This window comes from Brienomyrus brachyistius, chromosome 1, assembly GCF_023856365.1.
Source record: "Brienomyrus brachyistius isolate T26 chromosome 1, BBRACH_0.4, whole genome shotgun sequence".
NCBI lineage: Eukaryota > Metazoa > Chordata > Actinopteri > Osteoglossiformes > Mormyridae > Brienomyrus > Brienomyrus brachyistius.
The window spans coordinates 8,696,372-8,718,211 of record NC_064533.1 but is presented as its reverse complement, the minus strand read 5'-3'; the positions used below and the strand labels follow the sequence as shown (position 1 = coordinate 8,718,211).

Sequence of the window (21,840 nt, the reverse complement as noted above, 5' to 3'; positions counted from 1 at the left end):
GCAGGGCAGCGTTACTGATGATGAAGGAGGCTTCTGTCCCTCTTTGAATCATCAGGTCCTGTGTTTGTGTATGTTTCATTGTATCCAGGCAAAGGCTGTTCTTAGTTTCCATCCTCCCGCTTAAAGCAGCCCTTTCCTGAACCGGTGCCAGGAAAATCTGTGCTGGCTTGGCTGGGCAACTGTGGGAAGGACATAGTAAGGGCTGCCTGAGGTCTGAGGCAGAGAGCTTTATATAGCCTGGAGTCCCTGAAAACCTACCTTAGTACAAATGGCTCCAGAGCAAACTCCCTCGAAAGTTTGAAGGCTACAGTAGCAAGCAACCATAGGAAGGTGACCTGGGTCCCACCATTAGATGACCTGAGGTCCAATTGTTAGGTGACCTGGGCTCCCATAGGAAGGTGACCTGAGGTCCAATTGTTAGGTGACCTGGCCTCCTATAGGAAGGTGACCTGGGTCCCATCATTAGATGACCTGAGGTCCAATTGCTAGGTGACCTGGGCTCCCATAGGAAGGTGACCTGGGTCCCATCATTCGGTGACCTGGGGGGTTGCCTCATAAGGCTGCCTGGAGTCTCTGTCAGGCACCAGCACCACCATGATCCCCATACAAATGGAAATGCAATTATCCACTTGTGTTTGACAAAGAACCCAGTACTGCAAGAACAATTAAACATGTACCTTGGGGTCCGAGTGTCATGAGGTCACGCCTGACAGGATGAGATAAGGCTGGAATGACCTATTCTGCAGCATAACAGAACCCTAGTGCACTTCCTGCTCCACATTAATTAGCCATCACATTTACTTTCCACGTGCTGAGTTTGGCTCCTCAGCCCCTGCCTGCTCCATTATCTTCTCCGTAGCAGTTCCTGGGCAGCTCGGTCTGAAAGGCCTGTCACCCTCAGACCTGTCATGGACATTCTTGGCACCGTGGAGTTTGCAGCAGAATGAGCTCATGCAGAAGGTATGCAGTGCCAGCGGCAGTGGTTGTTAACCTCACTGTCGAATGACGTCGCAGACCTTCCTTTACTGTGCAAAACATAATACATTCCAAAAACACGACAGAACTCGGCCTTGACAAAAATTCTTAGTTTGCAGCTTTGACGTTATACGACTTTCAAAAAGACGCAAACAATGAAGACCATTTAAAAAGACACATGGAAGGATTTAATTCCACACATTATACACTAAAAATCAGAGTGCAGGTATCATGGAACTAAGTAGCCCACAGACCAAGGCGGTACACAGTCTCTAATAACAGAGCAGGAACTGAGGAATGCTGCACTTATTAAAGCAGGAGCACCTAAAGCACGGCGTCGATAGGAAGGTGCCTCCTCCACACCCAGAAGGATGGAAGCCTTGGAAAACCTGCAAGGAGTCTCATGAAGCATATGATGTCACACAGATGATTCATCATTTACCAGGGTTCCCTCCTCCGACCCAGGAACCCCCTTCGTTCCAGTGCAGACTTGTGCGTTCAGGTTGCTGTGTTTCACAGCATGAAGGTGCAAACTGTTAGGGTGAGCACTGGACATCGCAAAATGTATTCGGCAGGAATAGTCAGCTATTTGCAGTACCAGTCAAAAATCTGGACACTCCTACCCACAATAAGGTTTATTTCTACTATTTTCTACTTTTTAAAATAATTATAAAGACATCAAAACTATAAAATGACATGTATTGAATTATGCACTGACCGAAAAAGTATTAAATAAAAAAAAATTGTTGGGTGGGGCGGGATAAGCAGCTGTGGGTTGAGACTTCAAATCCCTGTTCAAATCCCTGGGTGGGTAAAATGATCCCATCACTGGGCCCTTGAGCAAGGTCCTTAGCCTCAATTTCTCCAGGGACTGGCTGGTCCTACTTTCTCCTCTACATCAATTTCATGAGGTGGCCTCCTGAGATGCTTCTCCAGCCGCCCTGACGGAGTTCCCATACATGCTGAGCACTCATTGGCTGTTTTTCCTTCACTGTCTGGTGAAAATCCTCCAGAACCATCTCTACCATGTGTAGGGGAGGTGGTCAGGTCATGTGATGTGACACTCTGTCACTCTCCGTCACAGACGGCTTGGCGTGTCCAAACTTTTGACTGGCAGTGTATTTTATTTACAGCCTCTGACAGGAGAGTACGCCGACCTCAGCTAGTGGCTTTCCCGGGTACAGGATCATCTGTCCTTATGTCTGGCTTGTGGTGGGATTGCTGCAGCAATGCTTACGTGTCGGTGATGTGTCACAAAGCTTCAGGCAGCACAGAGATGATGCACATTTGTGTCACATCAACAGGGCCCTGACCCTGAAAAGACTCTTTCCGTTCTCCGGTCCATTTTATTGATTTGCAGTGGTTTAAAACAGAAAACTAACCAAACGTTTTGTTTTGTAATAGTGTGACATTCGCAGTAAAGTACTTAACAGCAAACTAATAAAATTCATGCCCACATAATGTCGCTTAATTTAATTGAGCTGAGCGAGACTTTGCTTGGTCAGACAAGGGACAATAGGACACTTGTCACTTTCCCTTTACCGTTAATTTCCTCATTAATATCATGGCGCATCATTAAGAGCACATTACAGCAGGCGTAGTGGAACCTCTGGTTTAGGTCCATTACCAATTTGTGCATGTTTGCACAGTGATGTGGTATCACAGCAGTGGAAACTTCCTTATTTGGGTTCTGTTTTAGAGCAATGAATAGAGGTGCACTAGCCATGCATCAAGCCAGTGAGCAACAGCCCTAAGAGCACCTGAGAAGAGGATACTTTACTTTTTGCTTTGCTGGATTATCCCATGTTGGGAAAACGGCATTTTCCCTTTTGATTTAATGGTGAAGCTGAATCAGAAACAAGGGGATTTGATAAGTAATGCCTGTGTGGGTCTTTATCTCCGGTGTTACTGCGCTTAATAGTCAAACATCCATCCATCCATCCATTTTCCAAACCGCTTATCCTATTGGGTCGCGGGGGGTCCGGAGCCTATCCCGGAATCAATGGGCACGAGGCAGGGAACAACCCAGGATGGGGGGCCAGCCCATCGCAGGGCACACTCACACACCATTCACTCACACATGCACACCTACGGGCAATTCAGCAACCCCAATTAGCCTCAGCATGTTTTTGGACTGTGGGGGGAAACCGGAGTACCCGGAGGAAACCCCACGACGACACGGGGAGAACATGCAAACTCCGCACACATGTGACCCAGGTGGAGACTCGAACCCGGGTCCCAGAGGTGTGAGGCGACAGTGCTAACCACTGCACCACCATGCCGCCCCTAATAGTCAAACATTTTTATTAAAATAAAATTAAAAAAACAATTTCCATAAGTGTCTTTTCATACTTTCTTATGTGTGTCACTGTTTTGGACAGTTTGGATACTTTGATCAAAGAACAATTACAGAATATTTAAGCACTATCTCCGTTTAGTTCACAAGATGTCCAAAGACCTGAAAGATTTACGACGGACGTCTTTTAAAAGATGTAAAACAATGTGAAACAGACGTATAAACTTCACTCGGTCTGTTTTATCCATCCTTTTGGGTCAGGCGGTAATGTAACTGAGCGTAATTATGACTCACGAGGAGATACCGCCGGCCATCGCGGGCTGCAGAAAGCTTCAGACGGGCAGAGTGCTGCTGCCAAGCCCCGCCCCGCATTCCTCAGCCGGAAGATGAGACAGAAACAAAGGTTCCTTGTACAAACAGGAATGCAGATGTAGCACTTTAGGTGGAGAGGCAGGGCAAAGAGGCGAGCAAACTCATTGGCCGGAGGCTGCGCCCCATCCGCTGGATCTGCACCATCACCAAGCCGGACGGCCAGGTACACCAGGGCTTCGATTCACTGGAACATCAGTGCGCAGTGAATCAGGAACATCTCGCAGTTTACAAGTATTTACACATGAAATTTGAACACATATTTTTACACTAGACTTGTCTACCAAGTCAGAAGCAACATGAGCTGACATAAATAAATAGTGAATGTAAGTAGACAGGGGTGCTGCTGGGAAGGGTTACAGGACGACAGAGAGCTGGGTAATGCAGGTCCAGAGAGTAAAAGTCCAGACCGGGATTTCGTTTCAACCAACCAGCATAAAGAGTCACAGTCACAGAGGTCTCAACTGGTTGACCGAAACAAAATCTCGGTCTGGATTATTATTCCCTGGATCTGAATTGCCCAAGTCTGGGAACGCAGCTAACTAAAATTAATAGTAGTATATTCAGATCAGTGGGAACAAGGAAACTGAACGTATTTCCACTGTATTTCATCCTGTGTTTGACAGGAGCTGGTCAGTGCTACGCAGTGCTGGTAGACTCAGCGCTGTCTTCAAAAGATCAGACTTTTACCAACTGCTCGTTAAACTCTATTACTGGGAAGTTCAACATTCCACTGCAGTGCCTATTTTGGTCATGTGAGGGGGTGGTCCAGAAGGGCTTGGAAATGTCTGTTTACATGTGGGGGGGGATGATGCCCCCGCTTCATGTGCCGCTTCGAGTTAATGGCAAGACCTGATTCCTTTTATAATTCAGACACAGTGCTACGTAGTGCTCAGAAAGCACTTTCCACAGGGTCTCTATACAATATGTCCACTTTAAATAGTTATTATTTAGGTATTGTATATCACAGGGAGATTGAAACTGGCAAGTGCTTAAAGTGTGTAAGTGTAGCAGAGTCCAATCAGGACTCAGAACATTCCACCCCCAGACACACTGACATTGTCCCATTTATAAATTTACTGGAAATTTACCTGGAAGGACCTGGGTGAGCAGAGGAGGCTTCTGTTCTCATTAACAATGAACTTCATTATTTTGCGTGTAGCTCCAGTGCCCAGCAATGCAGGATGGAAACACGGACGAGGAATCTGGGGTTTTCTCCATGCTCCAAAACATGCGAAGGTGAAATGAAGTTGCCAAATTCTCTATAGGTGTGACTGTGTGTGTGTGTGTGTGTGTGTGTGTTTGGTTGTGTGGGTTATGCATATATTACATTCAGGGACCTTGTGGGGACACTTTTTGGTTCCTACAAGGGGAAACTCTATTGAATGCACTATATAGCTAAAAGTATTGGGACACCCCTACAAGTCATTGAATTCAGGTGTTCCAATCACTTCTATAGCCACAGGTGCATAACATCAAGCACCCAGGCATGCAGACTGCTTCTACAAACATTTGTGAAGGAATGGGTCACTCTCAGGAGCTCAGGAGGAATTCAAGCATGGTACCTGTGCATTCGTCCATACGTGAAATTTCCCTGCTAATAAATATTCCTCGGTGAAACCGTTAGTGGTATTATAATGAAAGTGGAAGCAATTGGGAACAACAGCAACTCAGCTACCAAGTGGTAGGCCATGTACGAGCTAGTATCGGAAAATTCATTGCAGAGTCTTAAAGCACTTATGTAAGTCACTCTGGCTAAGGGAGTCTGCCAAATGCTGTAAATGTAAATCATAGAGTGGGGACAACGCATGCTGAGACGCACAGTGTACTGAAGTCATCAACTGTCTGCAGAGTCGATAGCTATAGACCTCCAAACGTCATGTGGCCTTCAGATTAGCTCAAGGACAGTGTGTAGAGAACTTCATGGAATGGGTTTCCATGGTCGAGCAACTACATCCATTGCCTTACATCACCAAGTGCAATGCAAAGCGTCGGATGCAGTGACATAAAGCATGCTGCCACTGGACTCTGGAGCAATGAAGACGTGTTCTCTGGAGTGATGAATCACACATCTCTCTGGCAATCCGATGGACGAGTCTGGGTTTGGCGGCTGCCAGGAGAATGGTACCTGCCTGACTGCATTGTGCCAAGTGTAAAGTTTGCTAGAGGGGTGATTATGGTGTGGGGTTGTTTTTCAAGGATTGGGCTTGGCCCCTTATTTCCAGTGAAAGGAACTCTTAATGGTGCAGCATTCAAAGCCATTTTGGACAATTTCTTGGGAACAATTTGGGGATGGCTCCTTCCTATTCCAACATGTCAGCACACCAGTGCACAAAGCCAGGTCCATAAGGACATGGATGAGCGAGTCTGGTGTGGAGGAAAGTGACTGGTCTGCACAGAGCCCTGATCTCGACCTGATGGACCATGTTTGGAATGAATTAGAGCGGAGACTGTGAGTCAGGGCTTCTTGTCTAACATGCCTGACCTCACACATGCTCTCCTGGAAGAATGTTCAAAAATTCCCATAAACACACCCCTAAACCTTGTGGACAGCCTCCCCAGAAGAGTTGAAGCTGTTATAACTGCAAAGGGTGGGCCAACTCCATATTAAAGCTTATGTATTAGGAATGGGACTCCATTAAAGTTTGTGTGTGTAAAGGTAGGTGTCCCAATACTTTTGTCAATGTAGTGTATGTAAGAAAGTCTGTGAATGCAATCAAAAGCCTACAGACCTAAAGTCTTACATATTGTTCAGTTACTTATGGTTACGGTTAGAGATGGGTATAGGTTAAGGGTGTGGTACAGGACCTGTGGTATAGCAGAATGAATGAATCCTGTTTCTCAGGATTCTGTTTGTGTACTTTGTACTTTTCTCTTTGCACTACATTTACTTGTCTACACCATGTACACTGTCCTTGCAGCTTGTCTGTGTTGCACTAAATGTATGTTCGTCTGTGCACTACGTACCTCGCTGCTGTATGGACAAGAATTTCCCCCCTGGCATCAATAACGTTTATCTAATCCAATCTAATCTTACATGTTATTTGTTTTTTTAGCTTAATTTGCAACATAATACAGGCACAGTTTTGCTTTTTGGTTACCAGTGGAAACAAAGTTGCAGAAATATTAATACTTCTACTGAAAGACGCATCCAAGTTTGAGCTGGAGTGGAACGTGAGCCTGATCTCCCCTCCATCCTCCAGCGGGACGGTGACTGTCTGACCCTGCCCCACTTTTTACTTGGGCACCACCCTGGCCCATACACCCCAGGCCCCCAGCAAAACAAGGCGGAGACAGAAATTCCAGCGCTCTGCCATTGTTTATAGCAAAAGGTGATTCTTTTCTGTAAAAGACAGATATGTTATCAAGTTACATAGCCTGCGGGAACAGACGCCGCTCGACTTGCTTTACCGCCTAACACCAGATCCTGTCTTATAAATATAATCCCAGTCTTGTGTAAGAGCATAAAACGAAAGAGCTGTTTGTGCCGAGCTGTGGTGCTGCGCTGGGACACCACGTTGGCATCGCGCTTGTTTCAGGGAATGCACACCCCTCATTAACGCTTAACACTCACCTCCTGGAGGATGATCCAGGACTGGGGGCGGGGGGACACCCTTTTCGAGAAGCATTAAGAATGCGTTGATGGTGAATCACAGAAAATACTGACAATTTAATGCAAACTGCTATTTGTTTGTTGATTTGTTTGTTTATTAAAGCCCAAATTATACTCCTGTCATTATTGAATGGATATGTTATATCAAAGTTCTTATAAAAGCATACAAGTGGACATGACTGTACACCCCCCCCCCCCCTTGTTTGGATGCAGTCATGGGAATCTGTATCTACAACATAATCTTAGAACAGCCACAGACTAATAATGCTTGAGGGACAAGCAGCCTTTTTTTCTCACTGTACCAACAATGCCCTGTGGGTAACTAGGCCTGGGGTTTAGGGGGGGGGGGGGGGGGGGGCAACAGCATACCTTGCCTGTCACATTCCTCAGGCTACACGTCCTCCCTCAGAGTGAGCACGAAGCGTCCGAGATGAGGACATGCTAACCTGACACTTAGGCCCAGACTAAGAGAATCATTGAAATCAACTTCATCCATGTCTATTACATCTCGGAGGGAGGGAGGGAAGCAGGCTGCGCGCTAACGCAGAGAGCGTGGAGAAGATGTTAATGTGAGGCAGTTCCCATGTTACCCACGGTGTTCCCACATTAGCAAACATCTTCGGGATTCAGTAGCCGATTATTTCGTCATCGCTAAGATGCATTTACCGTTTTTTTCTTTTGGCTTTCATACAGCCTGCCTTACGGTACACACCCAGCAATTGAGCAGGTAAAATGCAATCCAGGTATCAAAAAATATATATTCAATCCATTACAAGTGAAATACTCCCCTTTGAGCGTACAACCTGCACGGTGTTTTTCACTTTACGCGTTGGGCGTGTGCCTTCACCTAGGAATTAGAGCTCCCGTGAAGCGCGCTCTCGTGAGGCGCGCTATCGAGCGCCTCTAGTCCGTTCGAAATGGGCCTCGAAAAGGAGAAATCCGAGACTAAGGTACTTGTGGATCATGTTGACGGTGATGATGGTGGCGGTCTCAGCCGATCAATGACACCGATTCTGGGCTGGAATGAGAAGGTGTCCCGGGTGGCTGAAGACAGAGATCCTCACGGCATAAACGCAGAGCTGCAGGTAAAGGTGCATTCCCACTCTGGGCTAAAGACTGTTTGTGTGCAGACTTTATCCGGGTTGCATTCGTGTCAGTCCCAGTCACGCAGGGGCGATTCATTTAATTGTATGAAAGTCGCTTCTTTAGGTCTGGTCATGGTCATCATAATGCCGCATAGCGGTGCCGACTTACCCCGTCTGTCCCTAAACGCAGGTGTGTGTGTGTGCGCGCAGGTTGCCTTTCCCGACATCATCGGCGAGCCGCCCGGCGTCCACAGTTTCGACGCGGTGTGGATCTGCAGCCACTCCGCGCTGGAGCTGCTGAAATACTCGCTTTACCGGCTGCTCACCGCTCTGCTCGCTGTGCCGGTTTCATTTATAGCCGGACTTCTGTTCGCCGTCACCAGCTGCATAAATATTTGGTATGACTTTATTGTTTTTATATTGTTATAAAATAATTATTTTCCAAATGCCTCTCTAGAACCTCTTTTGATATTCAGGCAGAGCATAGTACGTGTTTGTTTCTTTATATTTAAGTTCTAATTCTTGTATATAGTCTCCTTAAATTTAATTGTGAATGTACTCTGTGCCACGTTTCTCTCGGTCCCTTACAAAGATTAATGGGTTACATTTTATATGTTACGGAGATGACAGTGACTTGAATTGGCCCCTAGCGCGTGCAATCCAAACAGGTGCGCATGCGCTCATTCTGGGACGAAGGTATCATAAGGGAGCGGATATTGAAGGATAATAAGAATTAAATGTGAAGTAGTCTGCTCTTGGGAATCATCACCCATGAAAAGTTTTTTCTGTCCAGTGAGATTAGCCCTAATGCCCTTTCTCCTACAGCAGTGACATGGTGCGTTTCATTCTTAGGCTTATCACGCCTCTGATGCGAAGCTGCGTCATGGCCGTGTCCCCGGTTAAAACCATCTGGAGCAGCTGGACCCTGCTTTTCGTCGAGCCCTTCTTCCGGAGCGCAGGGCGCTGCCTTGCGGCACTTAGTGTCCGAGCTGAGGATCACTGAGACGCAGGGAACTCCAGAGGCTGATGCTTATGAGCAACGCCCTTTGCTAACTTTATTAATCTAGAGAGTAAAACAAACGTATTAATATGAACATTACTTGTCTACAACATTTGGTGTCATATGAACAAAATGTGGCATATCACTGAATAGTACCTATGTGGCATTTTCACTATACAGTGGTATTTGAGTTCCTGCCTTAACGAGCCATAATTAAATACCCACGTCGGGTATCCAAGTGAAGAAATCCAGGAGAAACAAGTACCATCCAAACGCAGGAGAAGCATAGCAATGAAATGAGGGCGATTCCCAGTGACAAATCATTGCAATAAGAGCCCAAAACAGAAGGTTACATTTATTGTCTTTTTAAATATTGTTTTCGTTTCTTATTTTTCAACATAAATGTGCCTATTAAATAAATGTCTGTTTATAAACTGTTAGAAAAGAGGGTACAGCCCTGGTAGATTGTACAGCTAGGGTACAATTGGCAGACCCTTGAGATTACAGCCCCTGTGACGCCATAATTGTACCACCAAGGGAACAAATTGGCATTTTTTTTCTGACAGTGCATTACTATGAAATGTAATATATAGTACTGGAAAATAATAATAATAGAATGAATATAAACACAAATGCACATTACATGTTTGTTATGCTGAAATAGGCATTTCGAGTGTCACGGAGCATTGGGGAGATTAATCAGGTTTACTTGGATGGACGACGACCTAATAACGATTTGGTAATTCCCGATAGTCGAGCTTGTGTTGTTCGAGGAACCAGTTACCCATAAATCCAGGGTACATAGACAGATGCTTTATCTGTGATGCAAGGTTGGGATTGAACTTGTGATTGTAATATGGATCTGTGTGCTTTATGTATGACTTTGTTTAGCTTTTGTTACGGCTGACCTGTTTTAATGCTCTGTAAGGGTGTTTTTGTCAAAGTGATGCAGTTGTGTTATTGTAATGTCGGGCAAATAACAACAATAATAAAAACAGAATTAACAAGTGGCTCGGCATCATGGGAGATATTCAAAGTGAGATGTTAGGCTTGGTCCTATCAGGGCAGGAGGTGTTGCTGGCTATCCTGTTTCCTCTGTCTTGTAGGCCCAAGTCACTAGTGTGTTTCCCTGCTCCCTGGGCTGCTGCTTTGCTAAATGGTTGAGTGTGTGGTTCTATGGTTATACCCCTTTAGTACTCAGTTTGAGGCTCACCTGTCCTGTATTTTTTATTAGTTTATTTCTTGTGTTTGGTATTGTTTATTTTTTTTCGCTTTTTGTATTTTCTTTTAAGTTTACCCTGCTCTTGCCTGGTTAAAATCCGTTCTTATGCTTTTGTCCCTATAATCTTTTCCTAGTTGTGAGCCTCTGAGTTTAGTAACGTTCTCTAGTTTCCCATGCTTCTTAATTGAAATGTATTCCTCCTGTTTCTCGTTATCCTGTGCCTCGCTGATTGGTTAATTGAGTTCTCGTTTTCACCTGTCCAGAGTCACGTCCTATTACTGGCGTATTTAAATGCCTGCTTTTGTTCTCTTCTTTGCTGATTCATTGTGGTTGTTTCTTAGTGTTGCTCTATATTTGTTTGTTAGTATTCTTAATTAATATTCCCTGCTTGATAGTTGTAGTAGTTAGTAGTCCTCCTGAATTTCACCCCACCCTCTGTATAATGGTTCCCAGTGTTGCTCCCTGCCTTAGTGTTTCTGTTAGTTTTGTTTGTCCCCTTGTGTTTTTTTATCTTCTGGTTCCACCTTTGTGTCTGTTTTTGTTCACAAACCTCTTTTTCTTGTGCTCCGCACCATCACTTTTCCTGCCTGCACCATGCCCTGCCGTAACACGTTTATGTTTTCACGCCTATAGTCAAAATTCTAGTGTAATTTTAGGACTTTAGGGCTTTAATATATGTATTCAAAGATATTCCACAAAGATTAAACTGGGTAGGTCATTCTAACCTGACCCAATGGGGAAAGTGTCAAGAAATTACGTACATAAGCAGTTACTAGTAAACAGCAAGCTTTTGTTCGTGTCACACCAATAACGTTTAATAAGTAATAGGTTACAGATACGCATGTCCTTGGAAGTGCCCCTTCACAGTAGATTAAAAGCGGAGAAGGGGAATGAGTACACGAAAGGTAGGAAGACAGACGCCAGCTTCCTGGAGGACGTGCAGCTAGGCAGCAGCGTGCACACGCTCCCTGTGCAGGTTGCGTCCTTCGCTCGGTTGCACTGGCCCGGTCCTGTAGGTTCGTCCCCACGCCTCCCGCGCGCCGCCTCCCAAAAGCCATCGTGCTGCTCAGAAGCGCTCGATCCGTTCGCACTCGGGACAGCATGACAGGAGGCATCAAAGACGAAGCACCTGAGGTAGGACTACCAAGGCCGATAAGATTAACTTACAAAAATGAACATATCCTTCGTTTTGTAGACGCTCATGCATTGCACAATATTTTATTCAGACGAAAAGAACGCACACTGTAAAGTGTGTGTGATGAAACGCTTTACGTTGATTTAAGAGCTCGGACTATGTCACATAATCTGGCAAAAGTATGATTCTTCATAAAAGTTAGTCGACTTGCGTTTTTTTTTTTTTTTTTTTTTTTACATTTTTTCTTCCTTTTCAGTTATATTGCCAGTCTTCATGGTCAGCTTATATTTCTCTGACGCGTATTTCGCTGAAAAAGTATAGCAAGTTTTATACATGTAGCTTACTACGTGCGCATTGTATCGCTGTGCTGGAAACTCACGTAGGGCGTTAGTGGGTCGTACTTGGGGCGGGGGCGAGGGGGGGGCGGGGGGTATTACCCAGGAGTGCTCCCGAGGCCCCCTTGTGGTGGGACACCCCTCATTACTTTCGATGGGTGTGGTGTTGTTACCTTTCATCCACTTATAACCATCTCGGTCTGCGGCAAGCTGCAGGTTTAGACGCTGATATAGTCCCCCTGTCTTAACACCCTTTAACTTTTCCCTTTCTCTGGACTTCAACGTATTCAAAGGATTTCCCCCACTCGCCATTCATAAGGAAACAAGGAAATATATACAAACCTAATAATAAAACTATGGATAACGACAGCATTCACGAGAAGACCCTGGAAGATGTTCACACGAAGGAAATTGACCTGGTTAATCGGGACCCCAAGCACTTAAATGACGAGGTGGTGAAGGTTAGTCCAAGTCGCCGTTACCAGCACGGACAACGCGAGTTAACAGTCTACGGTAACCGAGCGCCATCAGTAATGTGAATAATAATAATAAACAAAATATCTTTTACGTTGTGCTGCAGTCTAAATTGGACATTTCAATAACGTGCTAAGCGTTGCATGTATTATTTGACTAGTTGTGTTACTTGTTTAACAAGTGGTGCTTATTACAGTTATAATTATTTGCTTCAACTGGTCTTTTTTTGCATTTTGGAACACCTGCTGAAGAAGCGTTAATACTTTGGTTATTGCCATTCATATTTTATCTTGTTCAGCTTGATGGAGTTCGTAAAACTATACTGCTTTACAAATATTTACTCATACACGCTGACAATTCAGAATGGAACATTAAATATTTGTAGGAAGAACTGTTCCAAGGAATCCTTCATCCATCAGCAAAGACTGGCGCTCCAAACATCTGTTGCAAACATGAAAGATAAGGGCGCTTCGGGGATCCGCCCGTTCCGATGCAGCCAATTCGCACGAGTTTATTTAAAGCCGTGAGATCAGTTACTCCCGAGTGTGAACTCTTATACAAACATAATGAATCCAGCGCTAAGGAGATGGGTAATAGATTTGGAAAAACACTGCACCACCAGGTAGATATTTGTAAGGAGCCACAGCAAAGAGCCCGGGACAGCATGTGACATCCACAAAGCGAGAACTGCCAGGTTATTCCCGACATTGACTCGTCCGTGCAGTTTACGTACAGTGGATTCCTGTGTGGTCTTTATGTAGGCTACTTTATGCACAGTGGATTCCTGCGTGGTCTTTATGCGGTTTACGTACAGTGGATTTTTGCGTGGTCTTTATGTACTTTATGCACAGTGGATTCCTGCGTGGTCTTTATGCAGTTTACGCCACAGTGGATTCCTGCGTGGTCTTTATGCAGTTTACGCGCAGTGGATTTTTGCGTGGTCTTTATGCGGTTTACGTACAGTGGATTTTTGCGTGGTCTTTATGTACTTTATGCACAGTGGATTCCTGCGTGGTCTTTATGCAGTTTACGCACAGTGGATTTTTGCGTGGTCTTTATGCAGTTTACGCAAAGTGGATTCCCATGTGTAAAGCTTAAGAAGACGGCAGATAACTAAGAAAAATAAAAATGGGATCCAAATATAACTGTAGTCAAGTGATTATGGCCCCATGATTGTGTGTCATCAAAAAGTTCTCAGGCTGTTTCTATCCACTAAGCTAAGAAAATCAGAGGACAGCGAGAATCTGTGCCCCATTAACTACAGATATCATGGAAGATGAGACCATGTGATCAGGGGGCTGTGACAAGCAGCGATGCATCACATGCACTCCCAAATGTCCTGCTTTTTGACTTGTTACTCAGGTTAAAGTGGTTTTAACGAGTATAGATTTAAGCAAAACGAAACCAAACATTCACCTGGAATGTCATCCTAAGTGCCAGAGGGGAAGTGTCCGAATGGAGCAGTCACGTTTGGAAACCACTTCCTATAGGCCAGGATGACTGGGCTGTACATTGTGAAGCTGCTTTGAATCTGCAGAGCATGATGCCTGAAAGCTGATCAGTCAGAAACGTCTCTAGTTTCACATTGCTCTACCAGATGGGTTTCTTCAACCAAGCTTAATTTTAATATAACTTCCATTGCAGACCTACTACTAGGGATATAGTCTTTCCAGGGCAGACTAGCTTCTCCGTGGCTCCAGATTGACGTGGGGGCCCCCTAAGTGGGTCATTTGAGCTAATTTTTGAAGCAAAAGAGAAAGGAGAGGGAATTAAAAACGATGAGACATCTATTACCTGTTAATCCAAGCGTTGGGGTCCCAGCCTAAACTTTACCGATCAGGGTGGGGGCGGGAATGCCGCCAGTTAATTATGGCACAGGGGAGTGTCACGCCGGCGGATCGATCGGCCTAATTGATTGAAGAATATGTTGTTATCATGAAGAAACCCTTGCTGAATCTCACTCTTTGTCCTCCCTGTGTGGCTCTGCAGGTTAGACCCCCCACCCCCCCCCCGGTGCCTGTTATTACAGAGTCACTTATTCAAATGCCCACTTCAGTAAAATAGTCACATGTCTATTGACAAAGCCCCTAAGCCCCCCCCCCTCCAGGGGTGCCGGATAAATGGCTGACCCCAAGCTTTGCTCTCTGCTGCATAAATCTCATAGAGCAAGATGAGACACATGGAAGCTAATGGATTCCCGTCTACCTGCACTCATACACGGGCAAATAAAACTTCATTGAATTTCTTTATTGCCCCTCCAGGTGGACTTCGAAGACGTGATCGCCGAGCCCGCTGGCACCTACAGCTTCGACGGCGTGTGGAAGGCCAGCTTCACCACCTTCACCGTCACCAAGTACTGGTGCTACCGGCTGCTGACGGCGCTGGTGGGCATCCCCCTGGCCCTGGTCTGGGGTATCTTCTTCGCCATCCTCTCCTTCCTGCACATCTGGGCCGTGGTTCCATGCGTCAAGAGCTACCTGATCGAGATCCACTGCGTGAGCCGGGTCTACTCCATCTGCATCCACACCTTCTGCGACCCCTTCTTCGAGGCCATTGGCAAGTGCTTCGGCAGCATGCGTATGCGGCTGACCAAGGAGGTGTAACGCAGGGAACGGACCAGTCGAATGCGGTCAAATATCCAATTTGAGCAGGGGCAGGTGTAGGGAGGCTGCTTGTATATCTAACTGCCCCCCTACCCCACACAAGCTCCTAATTAGCTCCCCCTGACCACAGATGCAGGAAGTCAGCAGTCATGACTTCCTGTCCTAGTATTACCCTTTCTACAGTTTTTTTTTCTTCCCCAAGCTTTTAATGGGACTCCCTCCACATCTTTAGCTAATTTACTTTGCAAGGGGCGAAGTTCTGTTGCGGGATACTAAAGGAGATGCGCAGAGATAAAGGTTCCCCCGACGGTGGTGAACGCAGACGAGTTCATCGCTTTATGAGAAACTCGTAGTTTCAATGACGATTCTAGGCACCCTGCCACAAGCTTGTATTTCCTGTTTTCACGCCACATAGCTAGACCCGTAAGCCTAACTCAAAACGCCATTGCAGAGACCTCGCACGAAGCTGTCATATCTTACTCAAGTGGGGCCTCACCTTTCCACGCCTATAAAATCACTGTAAACACGAGGTTGGCCTCGGTCTTGCTGTATTCGCTGATAGTCGAGTCCTTACTATTCTATGTATATTAAATGAGATGAAACGCCTCACTCATTCTGAGCACAGACACTGGTTGGGACCTCTTCATATATCAGTCTTAAATGTTCCTTCACTTTCATGTGAAGACAGTTAGATGGGTGCTTTTCGCAGAGACCAGCTCACTTTGACATCGCGACTGCACACCTACTATCCTTGAAGAGCGTAGTTTGAGTATTTTTTATGTGTATTGGAGTTTACCTGCTTTTACTGTATTTCTACAACCTGAGCACATTAAAATCTGCTTTACCTGTCTGTACTGTAATGGCATCTTACTTCGCGGACTCCTGGTTGTGTTTGTGTGAGCCATTGAAACATTGACATTCGCTCATCCCACTTCGTAAAACACTCTGGACCTCTGTGTCACCTCCAAGTTCCCTTCAAGCATAAAGACAAACAGCCGGATACATAATACCACGAATATCAGGAAATCAATTTGCAGGACATTCACAGACCAAGATACATGCAGGAATAGTCCTTGTTGACTGCACCCAGTCTTGTGCCTGTTTAAAGATTTTTTTTTGTCATCATTTCTTTGTTATAACTTTTACAAAGCAATAGGCGTGGAGGCAACAAAAGAGCAGCAAGATGAAAGTGAATAAAACACAAGAGGATCCATCTCATGGCAGCAGACTGGTGACTCTGGCAAAGTGACACAGGAACTGTCTCACTGCTCCTGGGAGCCCTTGACGTACCGTCTGACTCACACAACATGATAAACACAGAATACTCAAAAAACACTATACCCCCCCTAACTTCATATCTGTGGCTGGGGGGGTTCCTCTTTCTGCTCAGCCTTAATTTGGGGGCCCCTATTCTACTTTAGTTTCACTTGGGGACCCTATATCTGAACAACTTAAATTTGAGGGCCCCTCTTCTTCTTTAGTTTAATTTGTGGTCTCTCGATTTGCACAGCTTGATTTTTATTTTATTTTATTTTTTTTGGGGGGGGGGGGGGCTATTCTGCTCTTATTTCATTTGGGATCCCTAGTTCTTCTCCATATTGTTGTGGGGGGGGGGGGGTTCTGCTCTTATTTCATTTGAGGTCCCTAGTTCTGCTCCATATTGTTGTGGGGGTGGGGGGGGGGGGCTTTTCTGCTCCTATTTCATTTGGGGTCCCTAGTTCTGCTCTGTCTTGTTGTGGGGGCCCCATTTCTGCTCTTATTTCATTTGTGGGTCCATACTTCTGCTCTGCAAACAAGGTTGAAAACCCCATACTCTAAGTCAAGGAACCTCATCACTACATACAGGAAAAAATTCAGATGTGCAAAGAACTATTAGTATTAGCACAGTTTAAGGCAGCAAAACTACAGGGAACTGCAACACACTCTATTATGGTCATGTTGCCGTCGTCTTGGTTTAACGACTTCTATCATTCTGAAAGAAAGCAGCGCCTGCCTCAACTCTGTGAAGCTTTCGCCACCTGCTGGTGAATTTAGAAACAACGTGATGGAAAACTACATGCTTTACGGATTAATCGTCAACTGCCAGCTGCGCTGAGCATTCATCGTGAAGGTATGTGAAGCACGAGAGCTTCGCTTTAATTCACACTTACATCGGCTTAAATTCCACTCCACATGTGCAACAGCTTAACCACTAGCAGCAAAGACTGAGTCTGATGTGATGTGCAAATTGTACATTATCAATCCAAATAGAAAAATTGGAAGCAGTAAGTCACCTTCACAAGCACATTGTGCATAAAAGTCACAAACTCTCTGGTGATTCAGTAACCTCAGAGTTCCAAACTTCCTCTGGCAGTATCCCCAATACAAAAACTGTCACCAGGAGCTTCATGGAATGGGCTTCCATGGCCGAGTAACTGCATGCAAGCCTCACATAACCAAGCCCAATGCCAGGCGTCAGATGGAATACTGTAAAGCACACCGTCACTGGACTGTGGAGCAGTGGAAATATGCTCTATGGCGTGACAAATCGCCCTTCTCTGTCTGGCAGACTAGTAGCTGAGTCTGCAATTGGTGGATGTCAGGAGAATGTTACCTGACTGCGTTGTGCCAACTGTAAAGGGGGGATTATGGTATGGGGGTGTTCTTCAGGGGTTGGGCTAGGCCCCTTAGTTCCAGTGAAGGGAACTCTTAATGCTTCAGGATACCAAGACATTTTGGACAATTCTATACTTCCAACTTTGTTGGAACAGTCTGGGGAAGGCCCTTTGCTGTTGCAGCACGACTGAGACCCAAAGCACAAAGCAAGGTCCATAAAGACACGGCTGGGTCTAGTGTGGAAGAACGTGACTGGCCTGCACAGAGCCCTGATCTCAACCCTGTCGAACACCTTTGGAATGAACCAGAACGGAGATTGTGAGCCAGGCCTTCCCATCCAGTATCAGTGCCTGACTTCACAAATGCTCTTCCCACAGATACAGTACACTCCCAAAATCTTGTGGAAAGCTTCCCAGAAGAGTGGCAGCTGTTGTAGCTGCCAATACTTTTGTGTGTATACCAATACTTTTGTGTTTATAGCAATACTTTTGTGTTTATACCAATACTTTTCTGTGTATACCAATACTTTAGTCCATATAGTGTATATCAGGATGTCTCGGAGGTGGGGTTACAGCTTGACTTGGAGGGTGGACATGCTGTTCCCATAACTGGATCGATGCTGGTTTGAATCCAGCGGTCGGCAGACTGATTTCAACAGAAGTAAGTTAACAGAAGTTAACCCCAATTACCCCAGGAACTGCTTCACTCTTCTTTCCTAATGATATGTCACATGCCACATTTCTGCTAAATAAGTATCAGTAGGGGGCATTTAATTAGCTGTTGATCAGATCTGCATTAAAGGAAACTGAAATAACCATCGGCCTCAGGGAGGCAGCCAGGATTTGAAAATTAGTGAGATGGGGGGCGGGGGGAGCCGTTATTTCCAAAACAATCATTTTATTGGTATTTTAATTGAAAGCTACGCTAACACCCCCCCCCCACCACCACACAAACGCACTATGAACATCGGTGTGACCACATCCCTCCCTCTGCCTGTGACTTTAAAGTGGAAAATTCTCAGTGTGTGTGTGTAAAGAAATAGCCTAACCTTCATCATGGGCAGAGTAAGCATATTTAACACGTTTCATACAATTGCCTTTACTCCGGACTCTGTACCAGACACTGCCAGTGAAAGTTCTGATGCAAGAGGCTGTGTCCTCACTCGCAACTCTCACTGACGCTAAATAGCAAGTCTAAACTGAATTAAGCATCCACTGGTCTCGGAAGAGAAGTTCTCAGCTGCTGATTTTTTTATATAGTTGTATTTAGCTTTAGCTTCCATTTTTTTTATTAAGCTCTAAAATGTTACTGAGGTCCACACCTCGATGATCTCATAGCTGGCTACAGGCACGATCTGCCTCCTCTCGGTGGTTACTGCTTAAAAAAAGAAATATTTCCCCCAGACACCTTTAATTTTACATTTAATTAGGTGCGTTGCTACATGTTATTTTGGTATTGTACCACGGAACAGCTTGTCCTATCATGCCTTAACATTGTGACATCATTTCCTGTCTAAAGCCCTGATGGATTGCCTGTGGCAAGTTAAGCGGCTGATTTCCCTGAAATATGCATATTTATCATTTTCTCAGTCTAATATCTTCCAAGAGTGACTCAGGAATGAAAAGAATGTTTCGTACAAAACTATGAGGACTATTTTTATAGCTGATTCTAGGAGGTATCGTGTGTTTGGAGCCAAGTGATAGACATTATGATTGATGTTTTTGTTCACCTCACCCTAGAAAACAGGCCATTGCTGACTTTCGCCATTCATTCCGTCCACAAAGCATCTTTTTCATCGAGCCATTCCTAACCTCGAACAAAAAGAAGGAGAGTCTGCACGGCCCGTCTGGCTGTCAGTTCCATCTTCAGCTGAAACCTGCGTCACTCTCCTGCTTCAAATGCAACGATAATGTGTCGATATGCAAAAATAAACAGATTCCAGAACACAGATCAGTAAAAAAAATACACTGTCAAAAGCATACTGAGCTGCATCTTAACCTGTTGTCCCATTATCAATATAAATCACAAATTTATGCCTAGTGGTGTACATCTCAGTCTTTTCTGATCCTTTATTTGACACCACACAGCTTGTAACTCCCCTCAGTTACGAACACAAGCTGATCTCTGTTCACGGGCATTTAATCGCATATCCATCCGGTGGAGCATTCCGTGAGAACTAGATAAAATAAAGCACATAAATCATAAAATGAATCAGTAAAAACATCGGCATTTCCTAGAAATAACCGAACGCAAGCATATATACAGCTCGCTCACGCCATTAACTTTGACAAATTGACAAAAGCACTCGTGCCTCATTGGCCGTGTTAATTCAAGAGGAGTTAAAGAAAGAAAACTTTAATTATGATTGCAGCTCATCCAATAACTCAAATCTCCATGAATACTGACACTATTAGTTAAAACATTTTCTCAGTCGCATAAATGCTTCGCTTAACTGAGCAAATAATAGTTACCAACAAAACTGACCAGACCCCAACCCAAATGCAAGATTAGTTCCGCTACAGAAATACTAGAAGGGTCCTTACAAACATATGCCTTTAATTATAATTATGTTAACTAATAAATTCTTCGTTTAAATCAAATAATGCTGCAATTTGAGTCATGTTTAAATTATTCTTATATTTAAAATAATTAAACTTAAAACAGCATAACTGACCCTAATGGAAATTAGACAGCTGTCATGTATACTTTAAGTTCATTTTCAAATGATCAAGTAAAGTGTTTCACGTTTGATTTAACCTTTCTAACGTTGCTGACTACAGAAACCCATTAAATCACGGTTATATTGACAAAGACGATTAAACCACGAAGGTAACCTGATTAAGTCCAAAGGGCTGAGACATCAGTCAGGGTGAACTGTGGCAGGAACATCCTGCTGAGTGTCTGATCTATCGATATTATGCTGATTAATTTGCTGCCCATCGTAATCAGTCAGCAGTGACGTGCAGTCACTTTTAAATGAATCGTCATGGCGTCACGCTGCAAAAACCTGATGCAGCCCCAACCCCACTGAGCTGAGAAAAGCGAAAAGTACCTGTGATCGATCGGATATTTGAATATGTGATAACAGTTGTAAGCAATACTGTCCACCCGCTGCAGGGGGCGCTGTCTTGAAGCACCATTACCCATTGGCTCATTCCGTCATGCTATGCTAAGCGCTACTGGGGATCCTTCCCTCCCTGCTGTCATCAGGCACTACAGCGCCTCCTCCTGGCGTACCACCCCCACCCCCATAAATCATGTCGGCATCATCCCCACTTTGACTTAATAAACGTCCGGTGATTTCGGTTTTAATTTGACATAGACCACCCGTTAATTTTGAAATATTTATTTCCTGGACGGTAATTTGCGCAATGTGTACTTTTAATATGTGCTTGCAGCGTGTATCATTGCTCTTCATTTTTTGCTCTTTGTCTTTGACGTGAACTACATGTTTTGCATCTGTGCACTTCACGTATGTTGCTGCTGTGTGCAAGAGAATTTCCACCTGGAATCGATAAAGATTGTCTTATCTTATCTTATGTTATCTTATCTTATCTTATATTAGCAGTGTATTTTAGAGTGTATTTACTCACCTGGGCAGGTGGTTGTGATGTAGAAAAATATAAAAGAAAAGGCAAACTTGCACTTTCATCTACTGTCCCAAATGTCCCCACAATGTGGTCAAACCTGTCTCCACAAAGATAGAAATGTACGAATTATGTGTGCGTGCGTGTGTGTGTGCGTGGTTTTGCATAGGTCCACATTTAGATAACCTCAATTTTTATAAAAATCTGTGAATGTGAGCGAAAAAGTATAAGTGCCAAAAGTCTTGCATTTTGATTGGTTACTTATGGTTACGGTTAGGGCTGGGTAGGAGTTAAGGGTGTCGTGATTGGGGTTAGGGTTTTTCCCATAGAAATGAATGGACGGTACCCATTTAGATAGGAAGACCAGCTTGTGTGAGTGTGTGTGTGCATGCGAGCGGATATACCTATCCTTATGGGGACATAATGTCCCCATAACGTGATAAACATCCAATTTTTTTTCCCTTATGGGGATTGGTTTCCTGGTCCCCATAAGGGAAAACTCTATTTTATAAAAATCGGTGACTGCTATGAAAAAACTAAAAATGCAAAAA

General features: G+C 44.6%; 2 protein-coding genes across 2 annotated transcripts; both read left to right on the top strand.

Moving 5' to 3' along the window:
- Positions 1 to 7,630: 7,630 nt before the first annotated feature.
- LOC125745431 (caveolin-2-like) lies at positions 7,631 to 10,348 on the top strand. The gene is made up of 3 exons (XM_049018332.1): positions 7,631 to 8,338; positions 8,549 to 8,736; positions 9,191 to 10,348. Exons 1-3 carry the CDS (start codon positions 8,171 to 8,173, stop codon positions 9,339 to 9,341), a joined length of 507 nt encoding a protein of 168 aa, XP_048874289.1. The 5' UTR covers positions 7,631 to 8,170; the 3' UTR covers positions 9,342 to 10,348.
- A 1,068-nt stretch (positions 10,349 to 11,416) lies between these two features.
- Positions 11,417 to 15,957, top strand: LOC125745425 (caveolin-1). Its single transcript, XM_049018319.1, has 3 exons — positions 11,417 to 11,694; positions 12,324 to 12,491; positions 14,766 to 15,957. The coding sequence occupies exons 1-3, from the start codon at positions 11,662 to 11,664 to the stop codon at positions 15,105 to 15,107; spliced, it is 543 nt and encodes a 180-aa protein (XP_048874276.1). The 5' UTR covers positions 11,417 to 11,661; the 3' UTR covers positions 15,108 to 15,957.
- Positions 15,958 to 21,840: the final 5,883 nt, after the last annotated feature.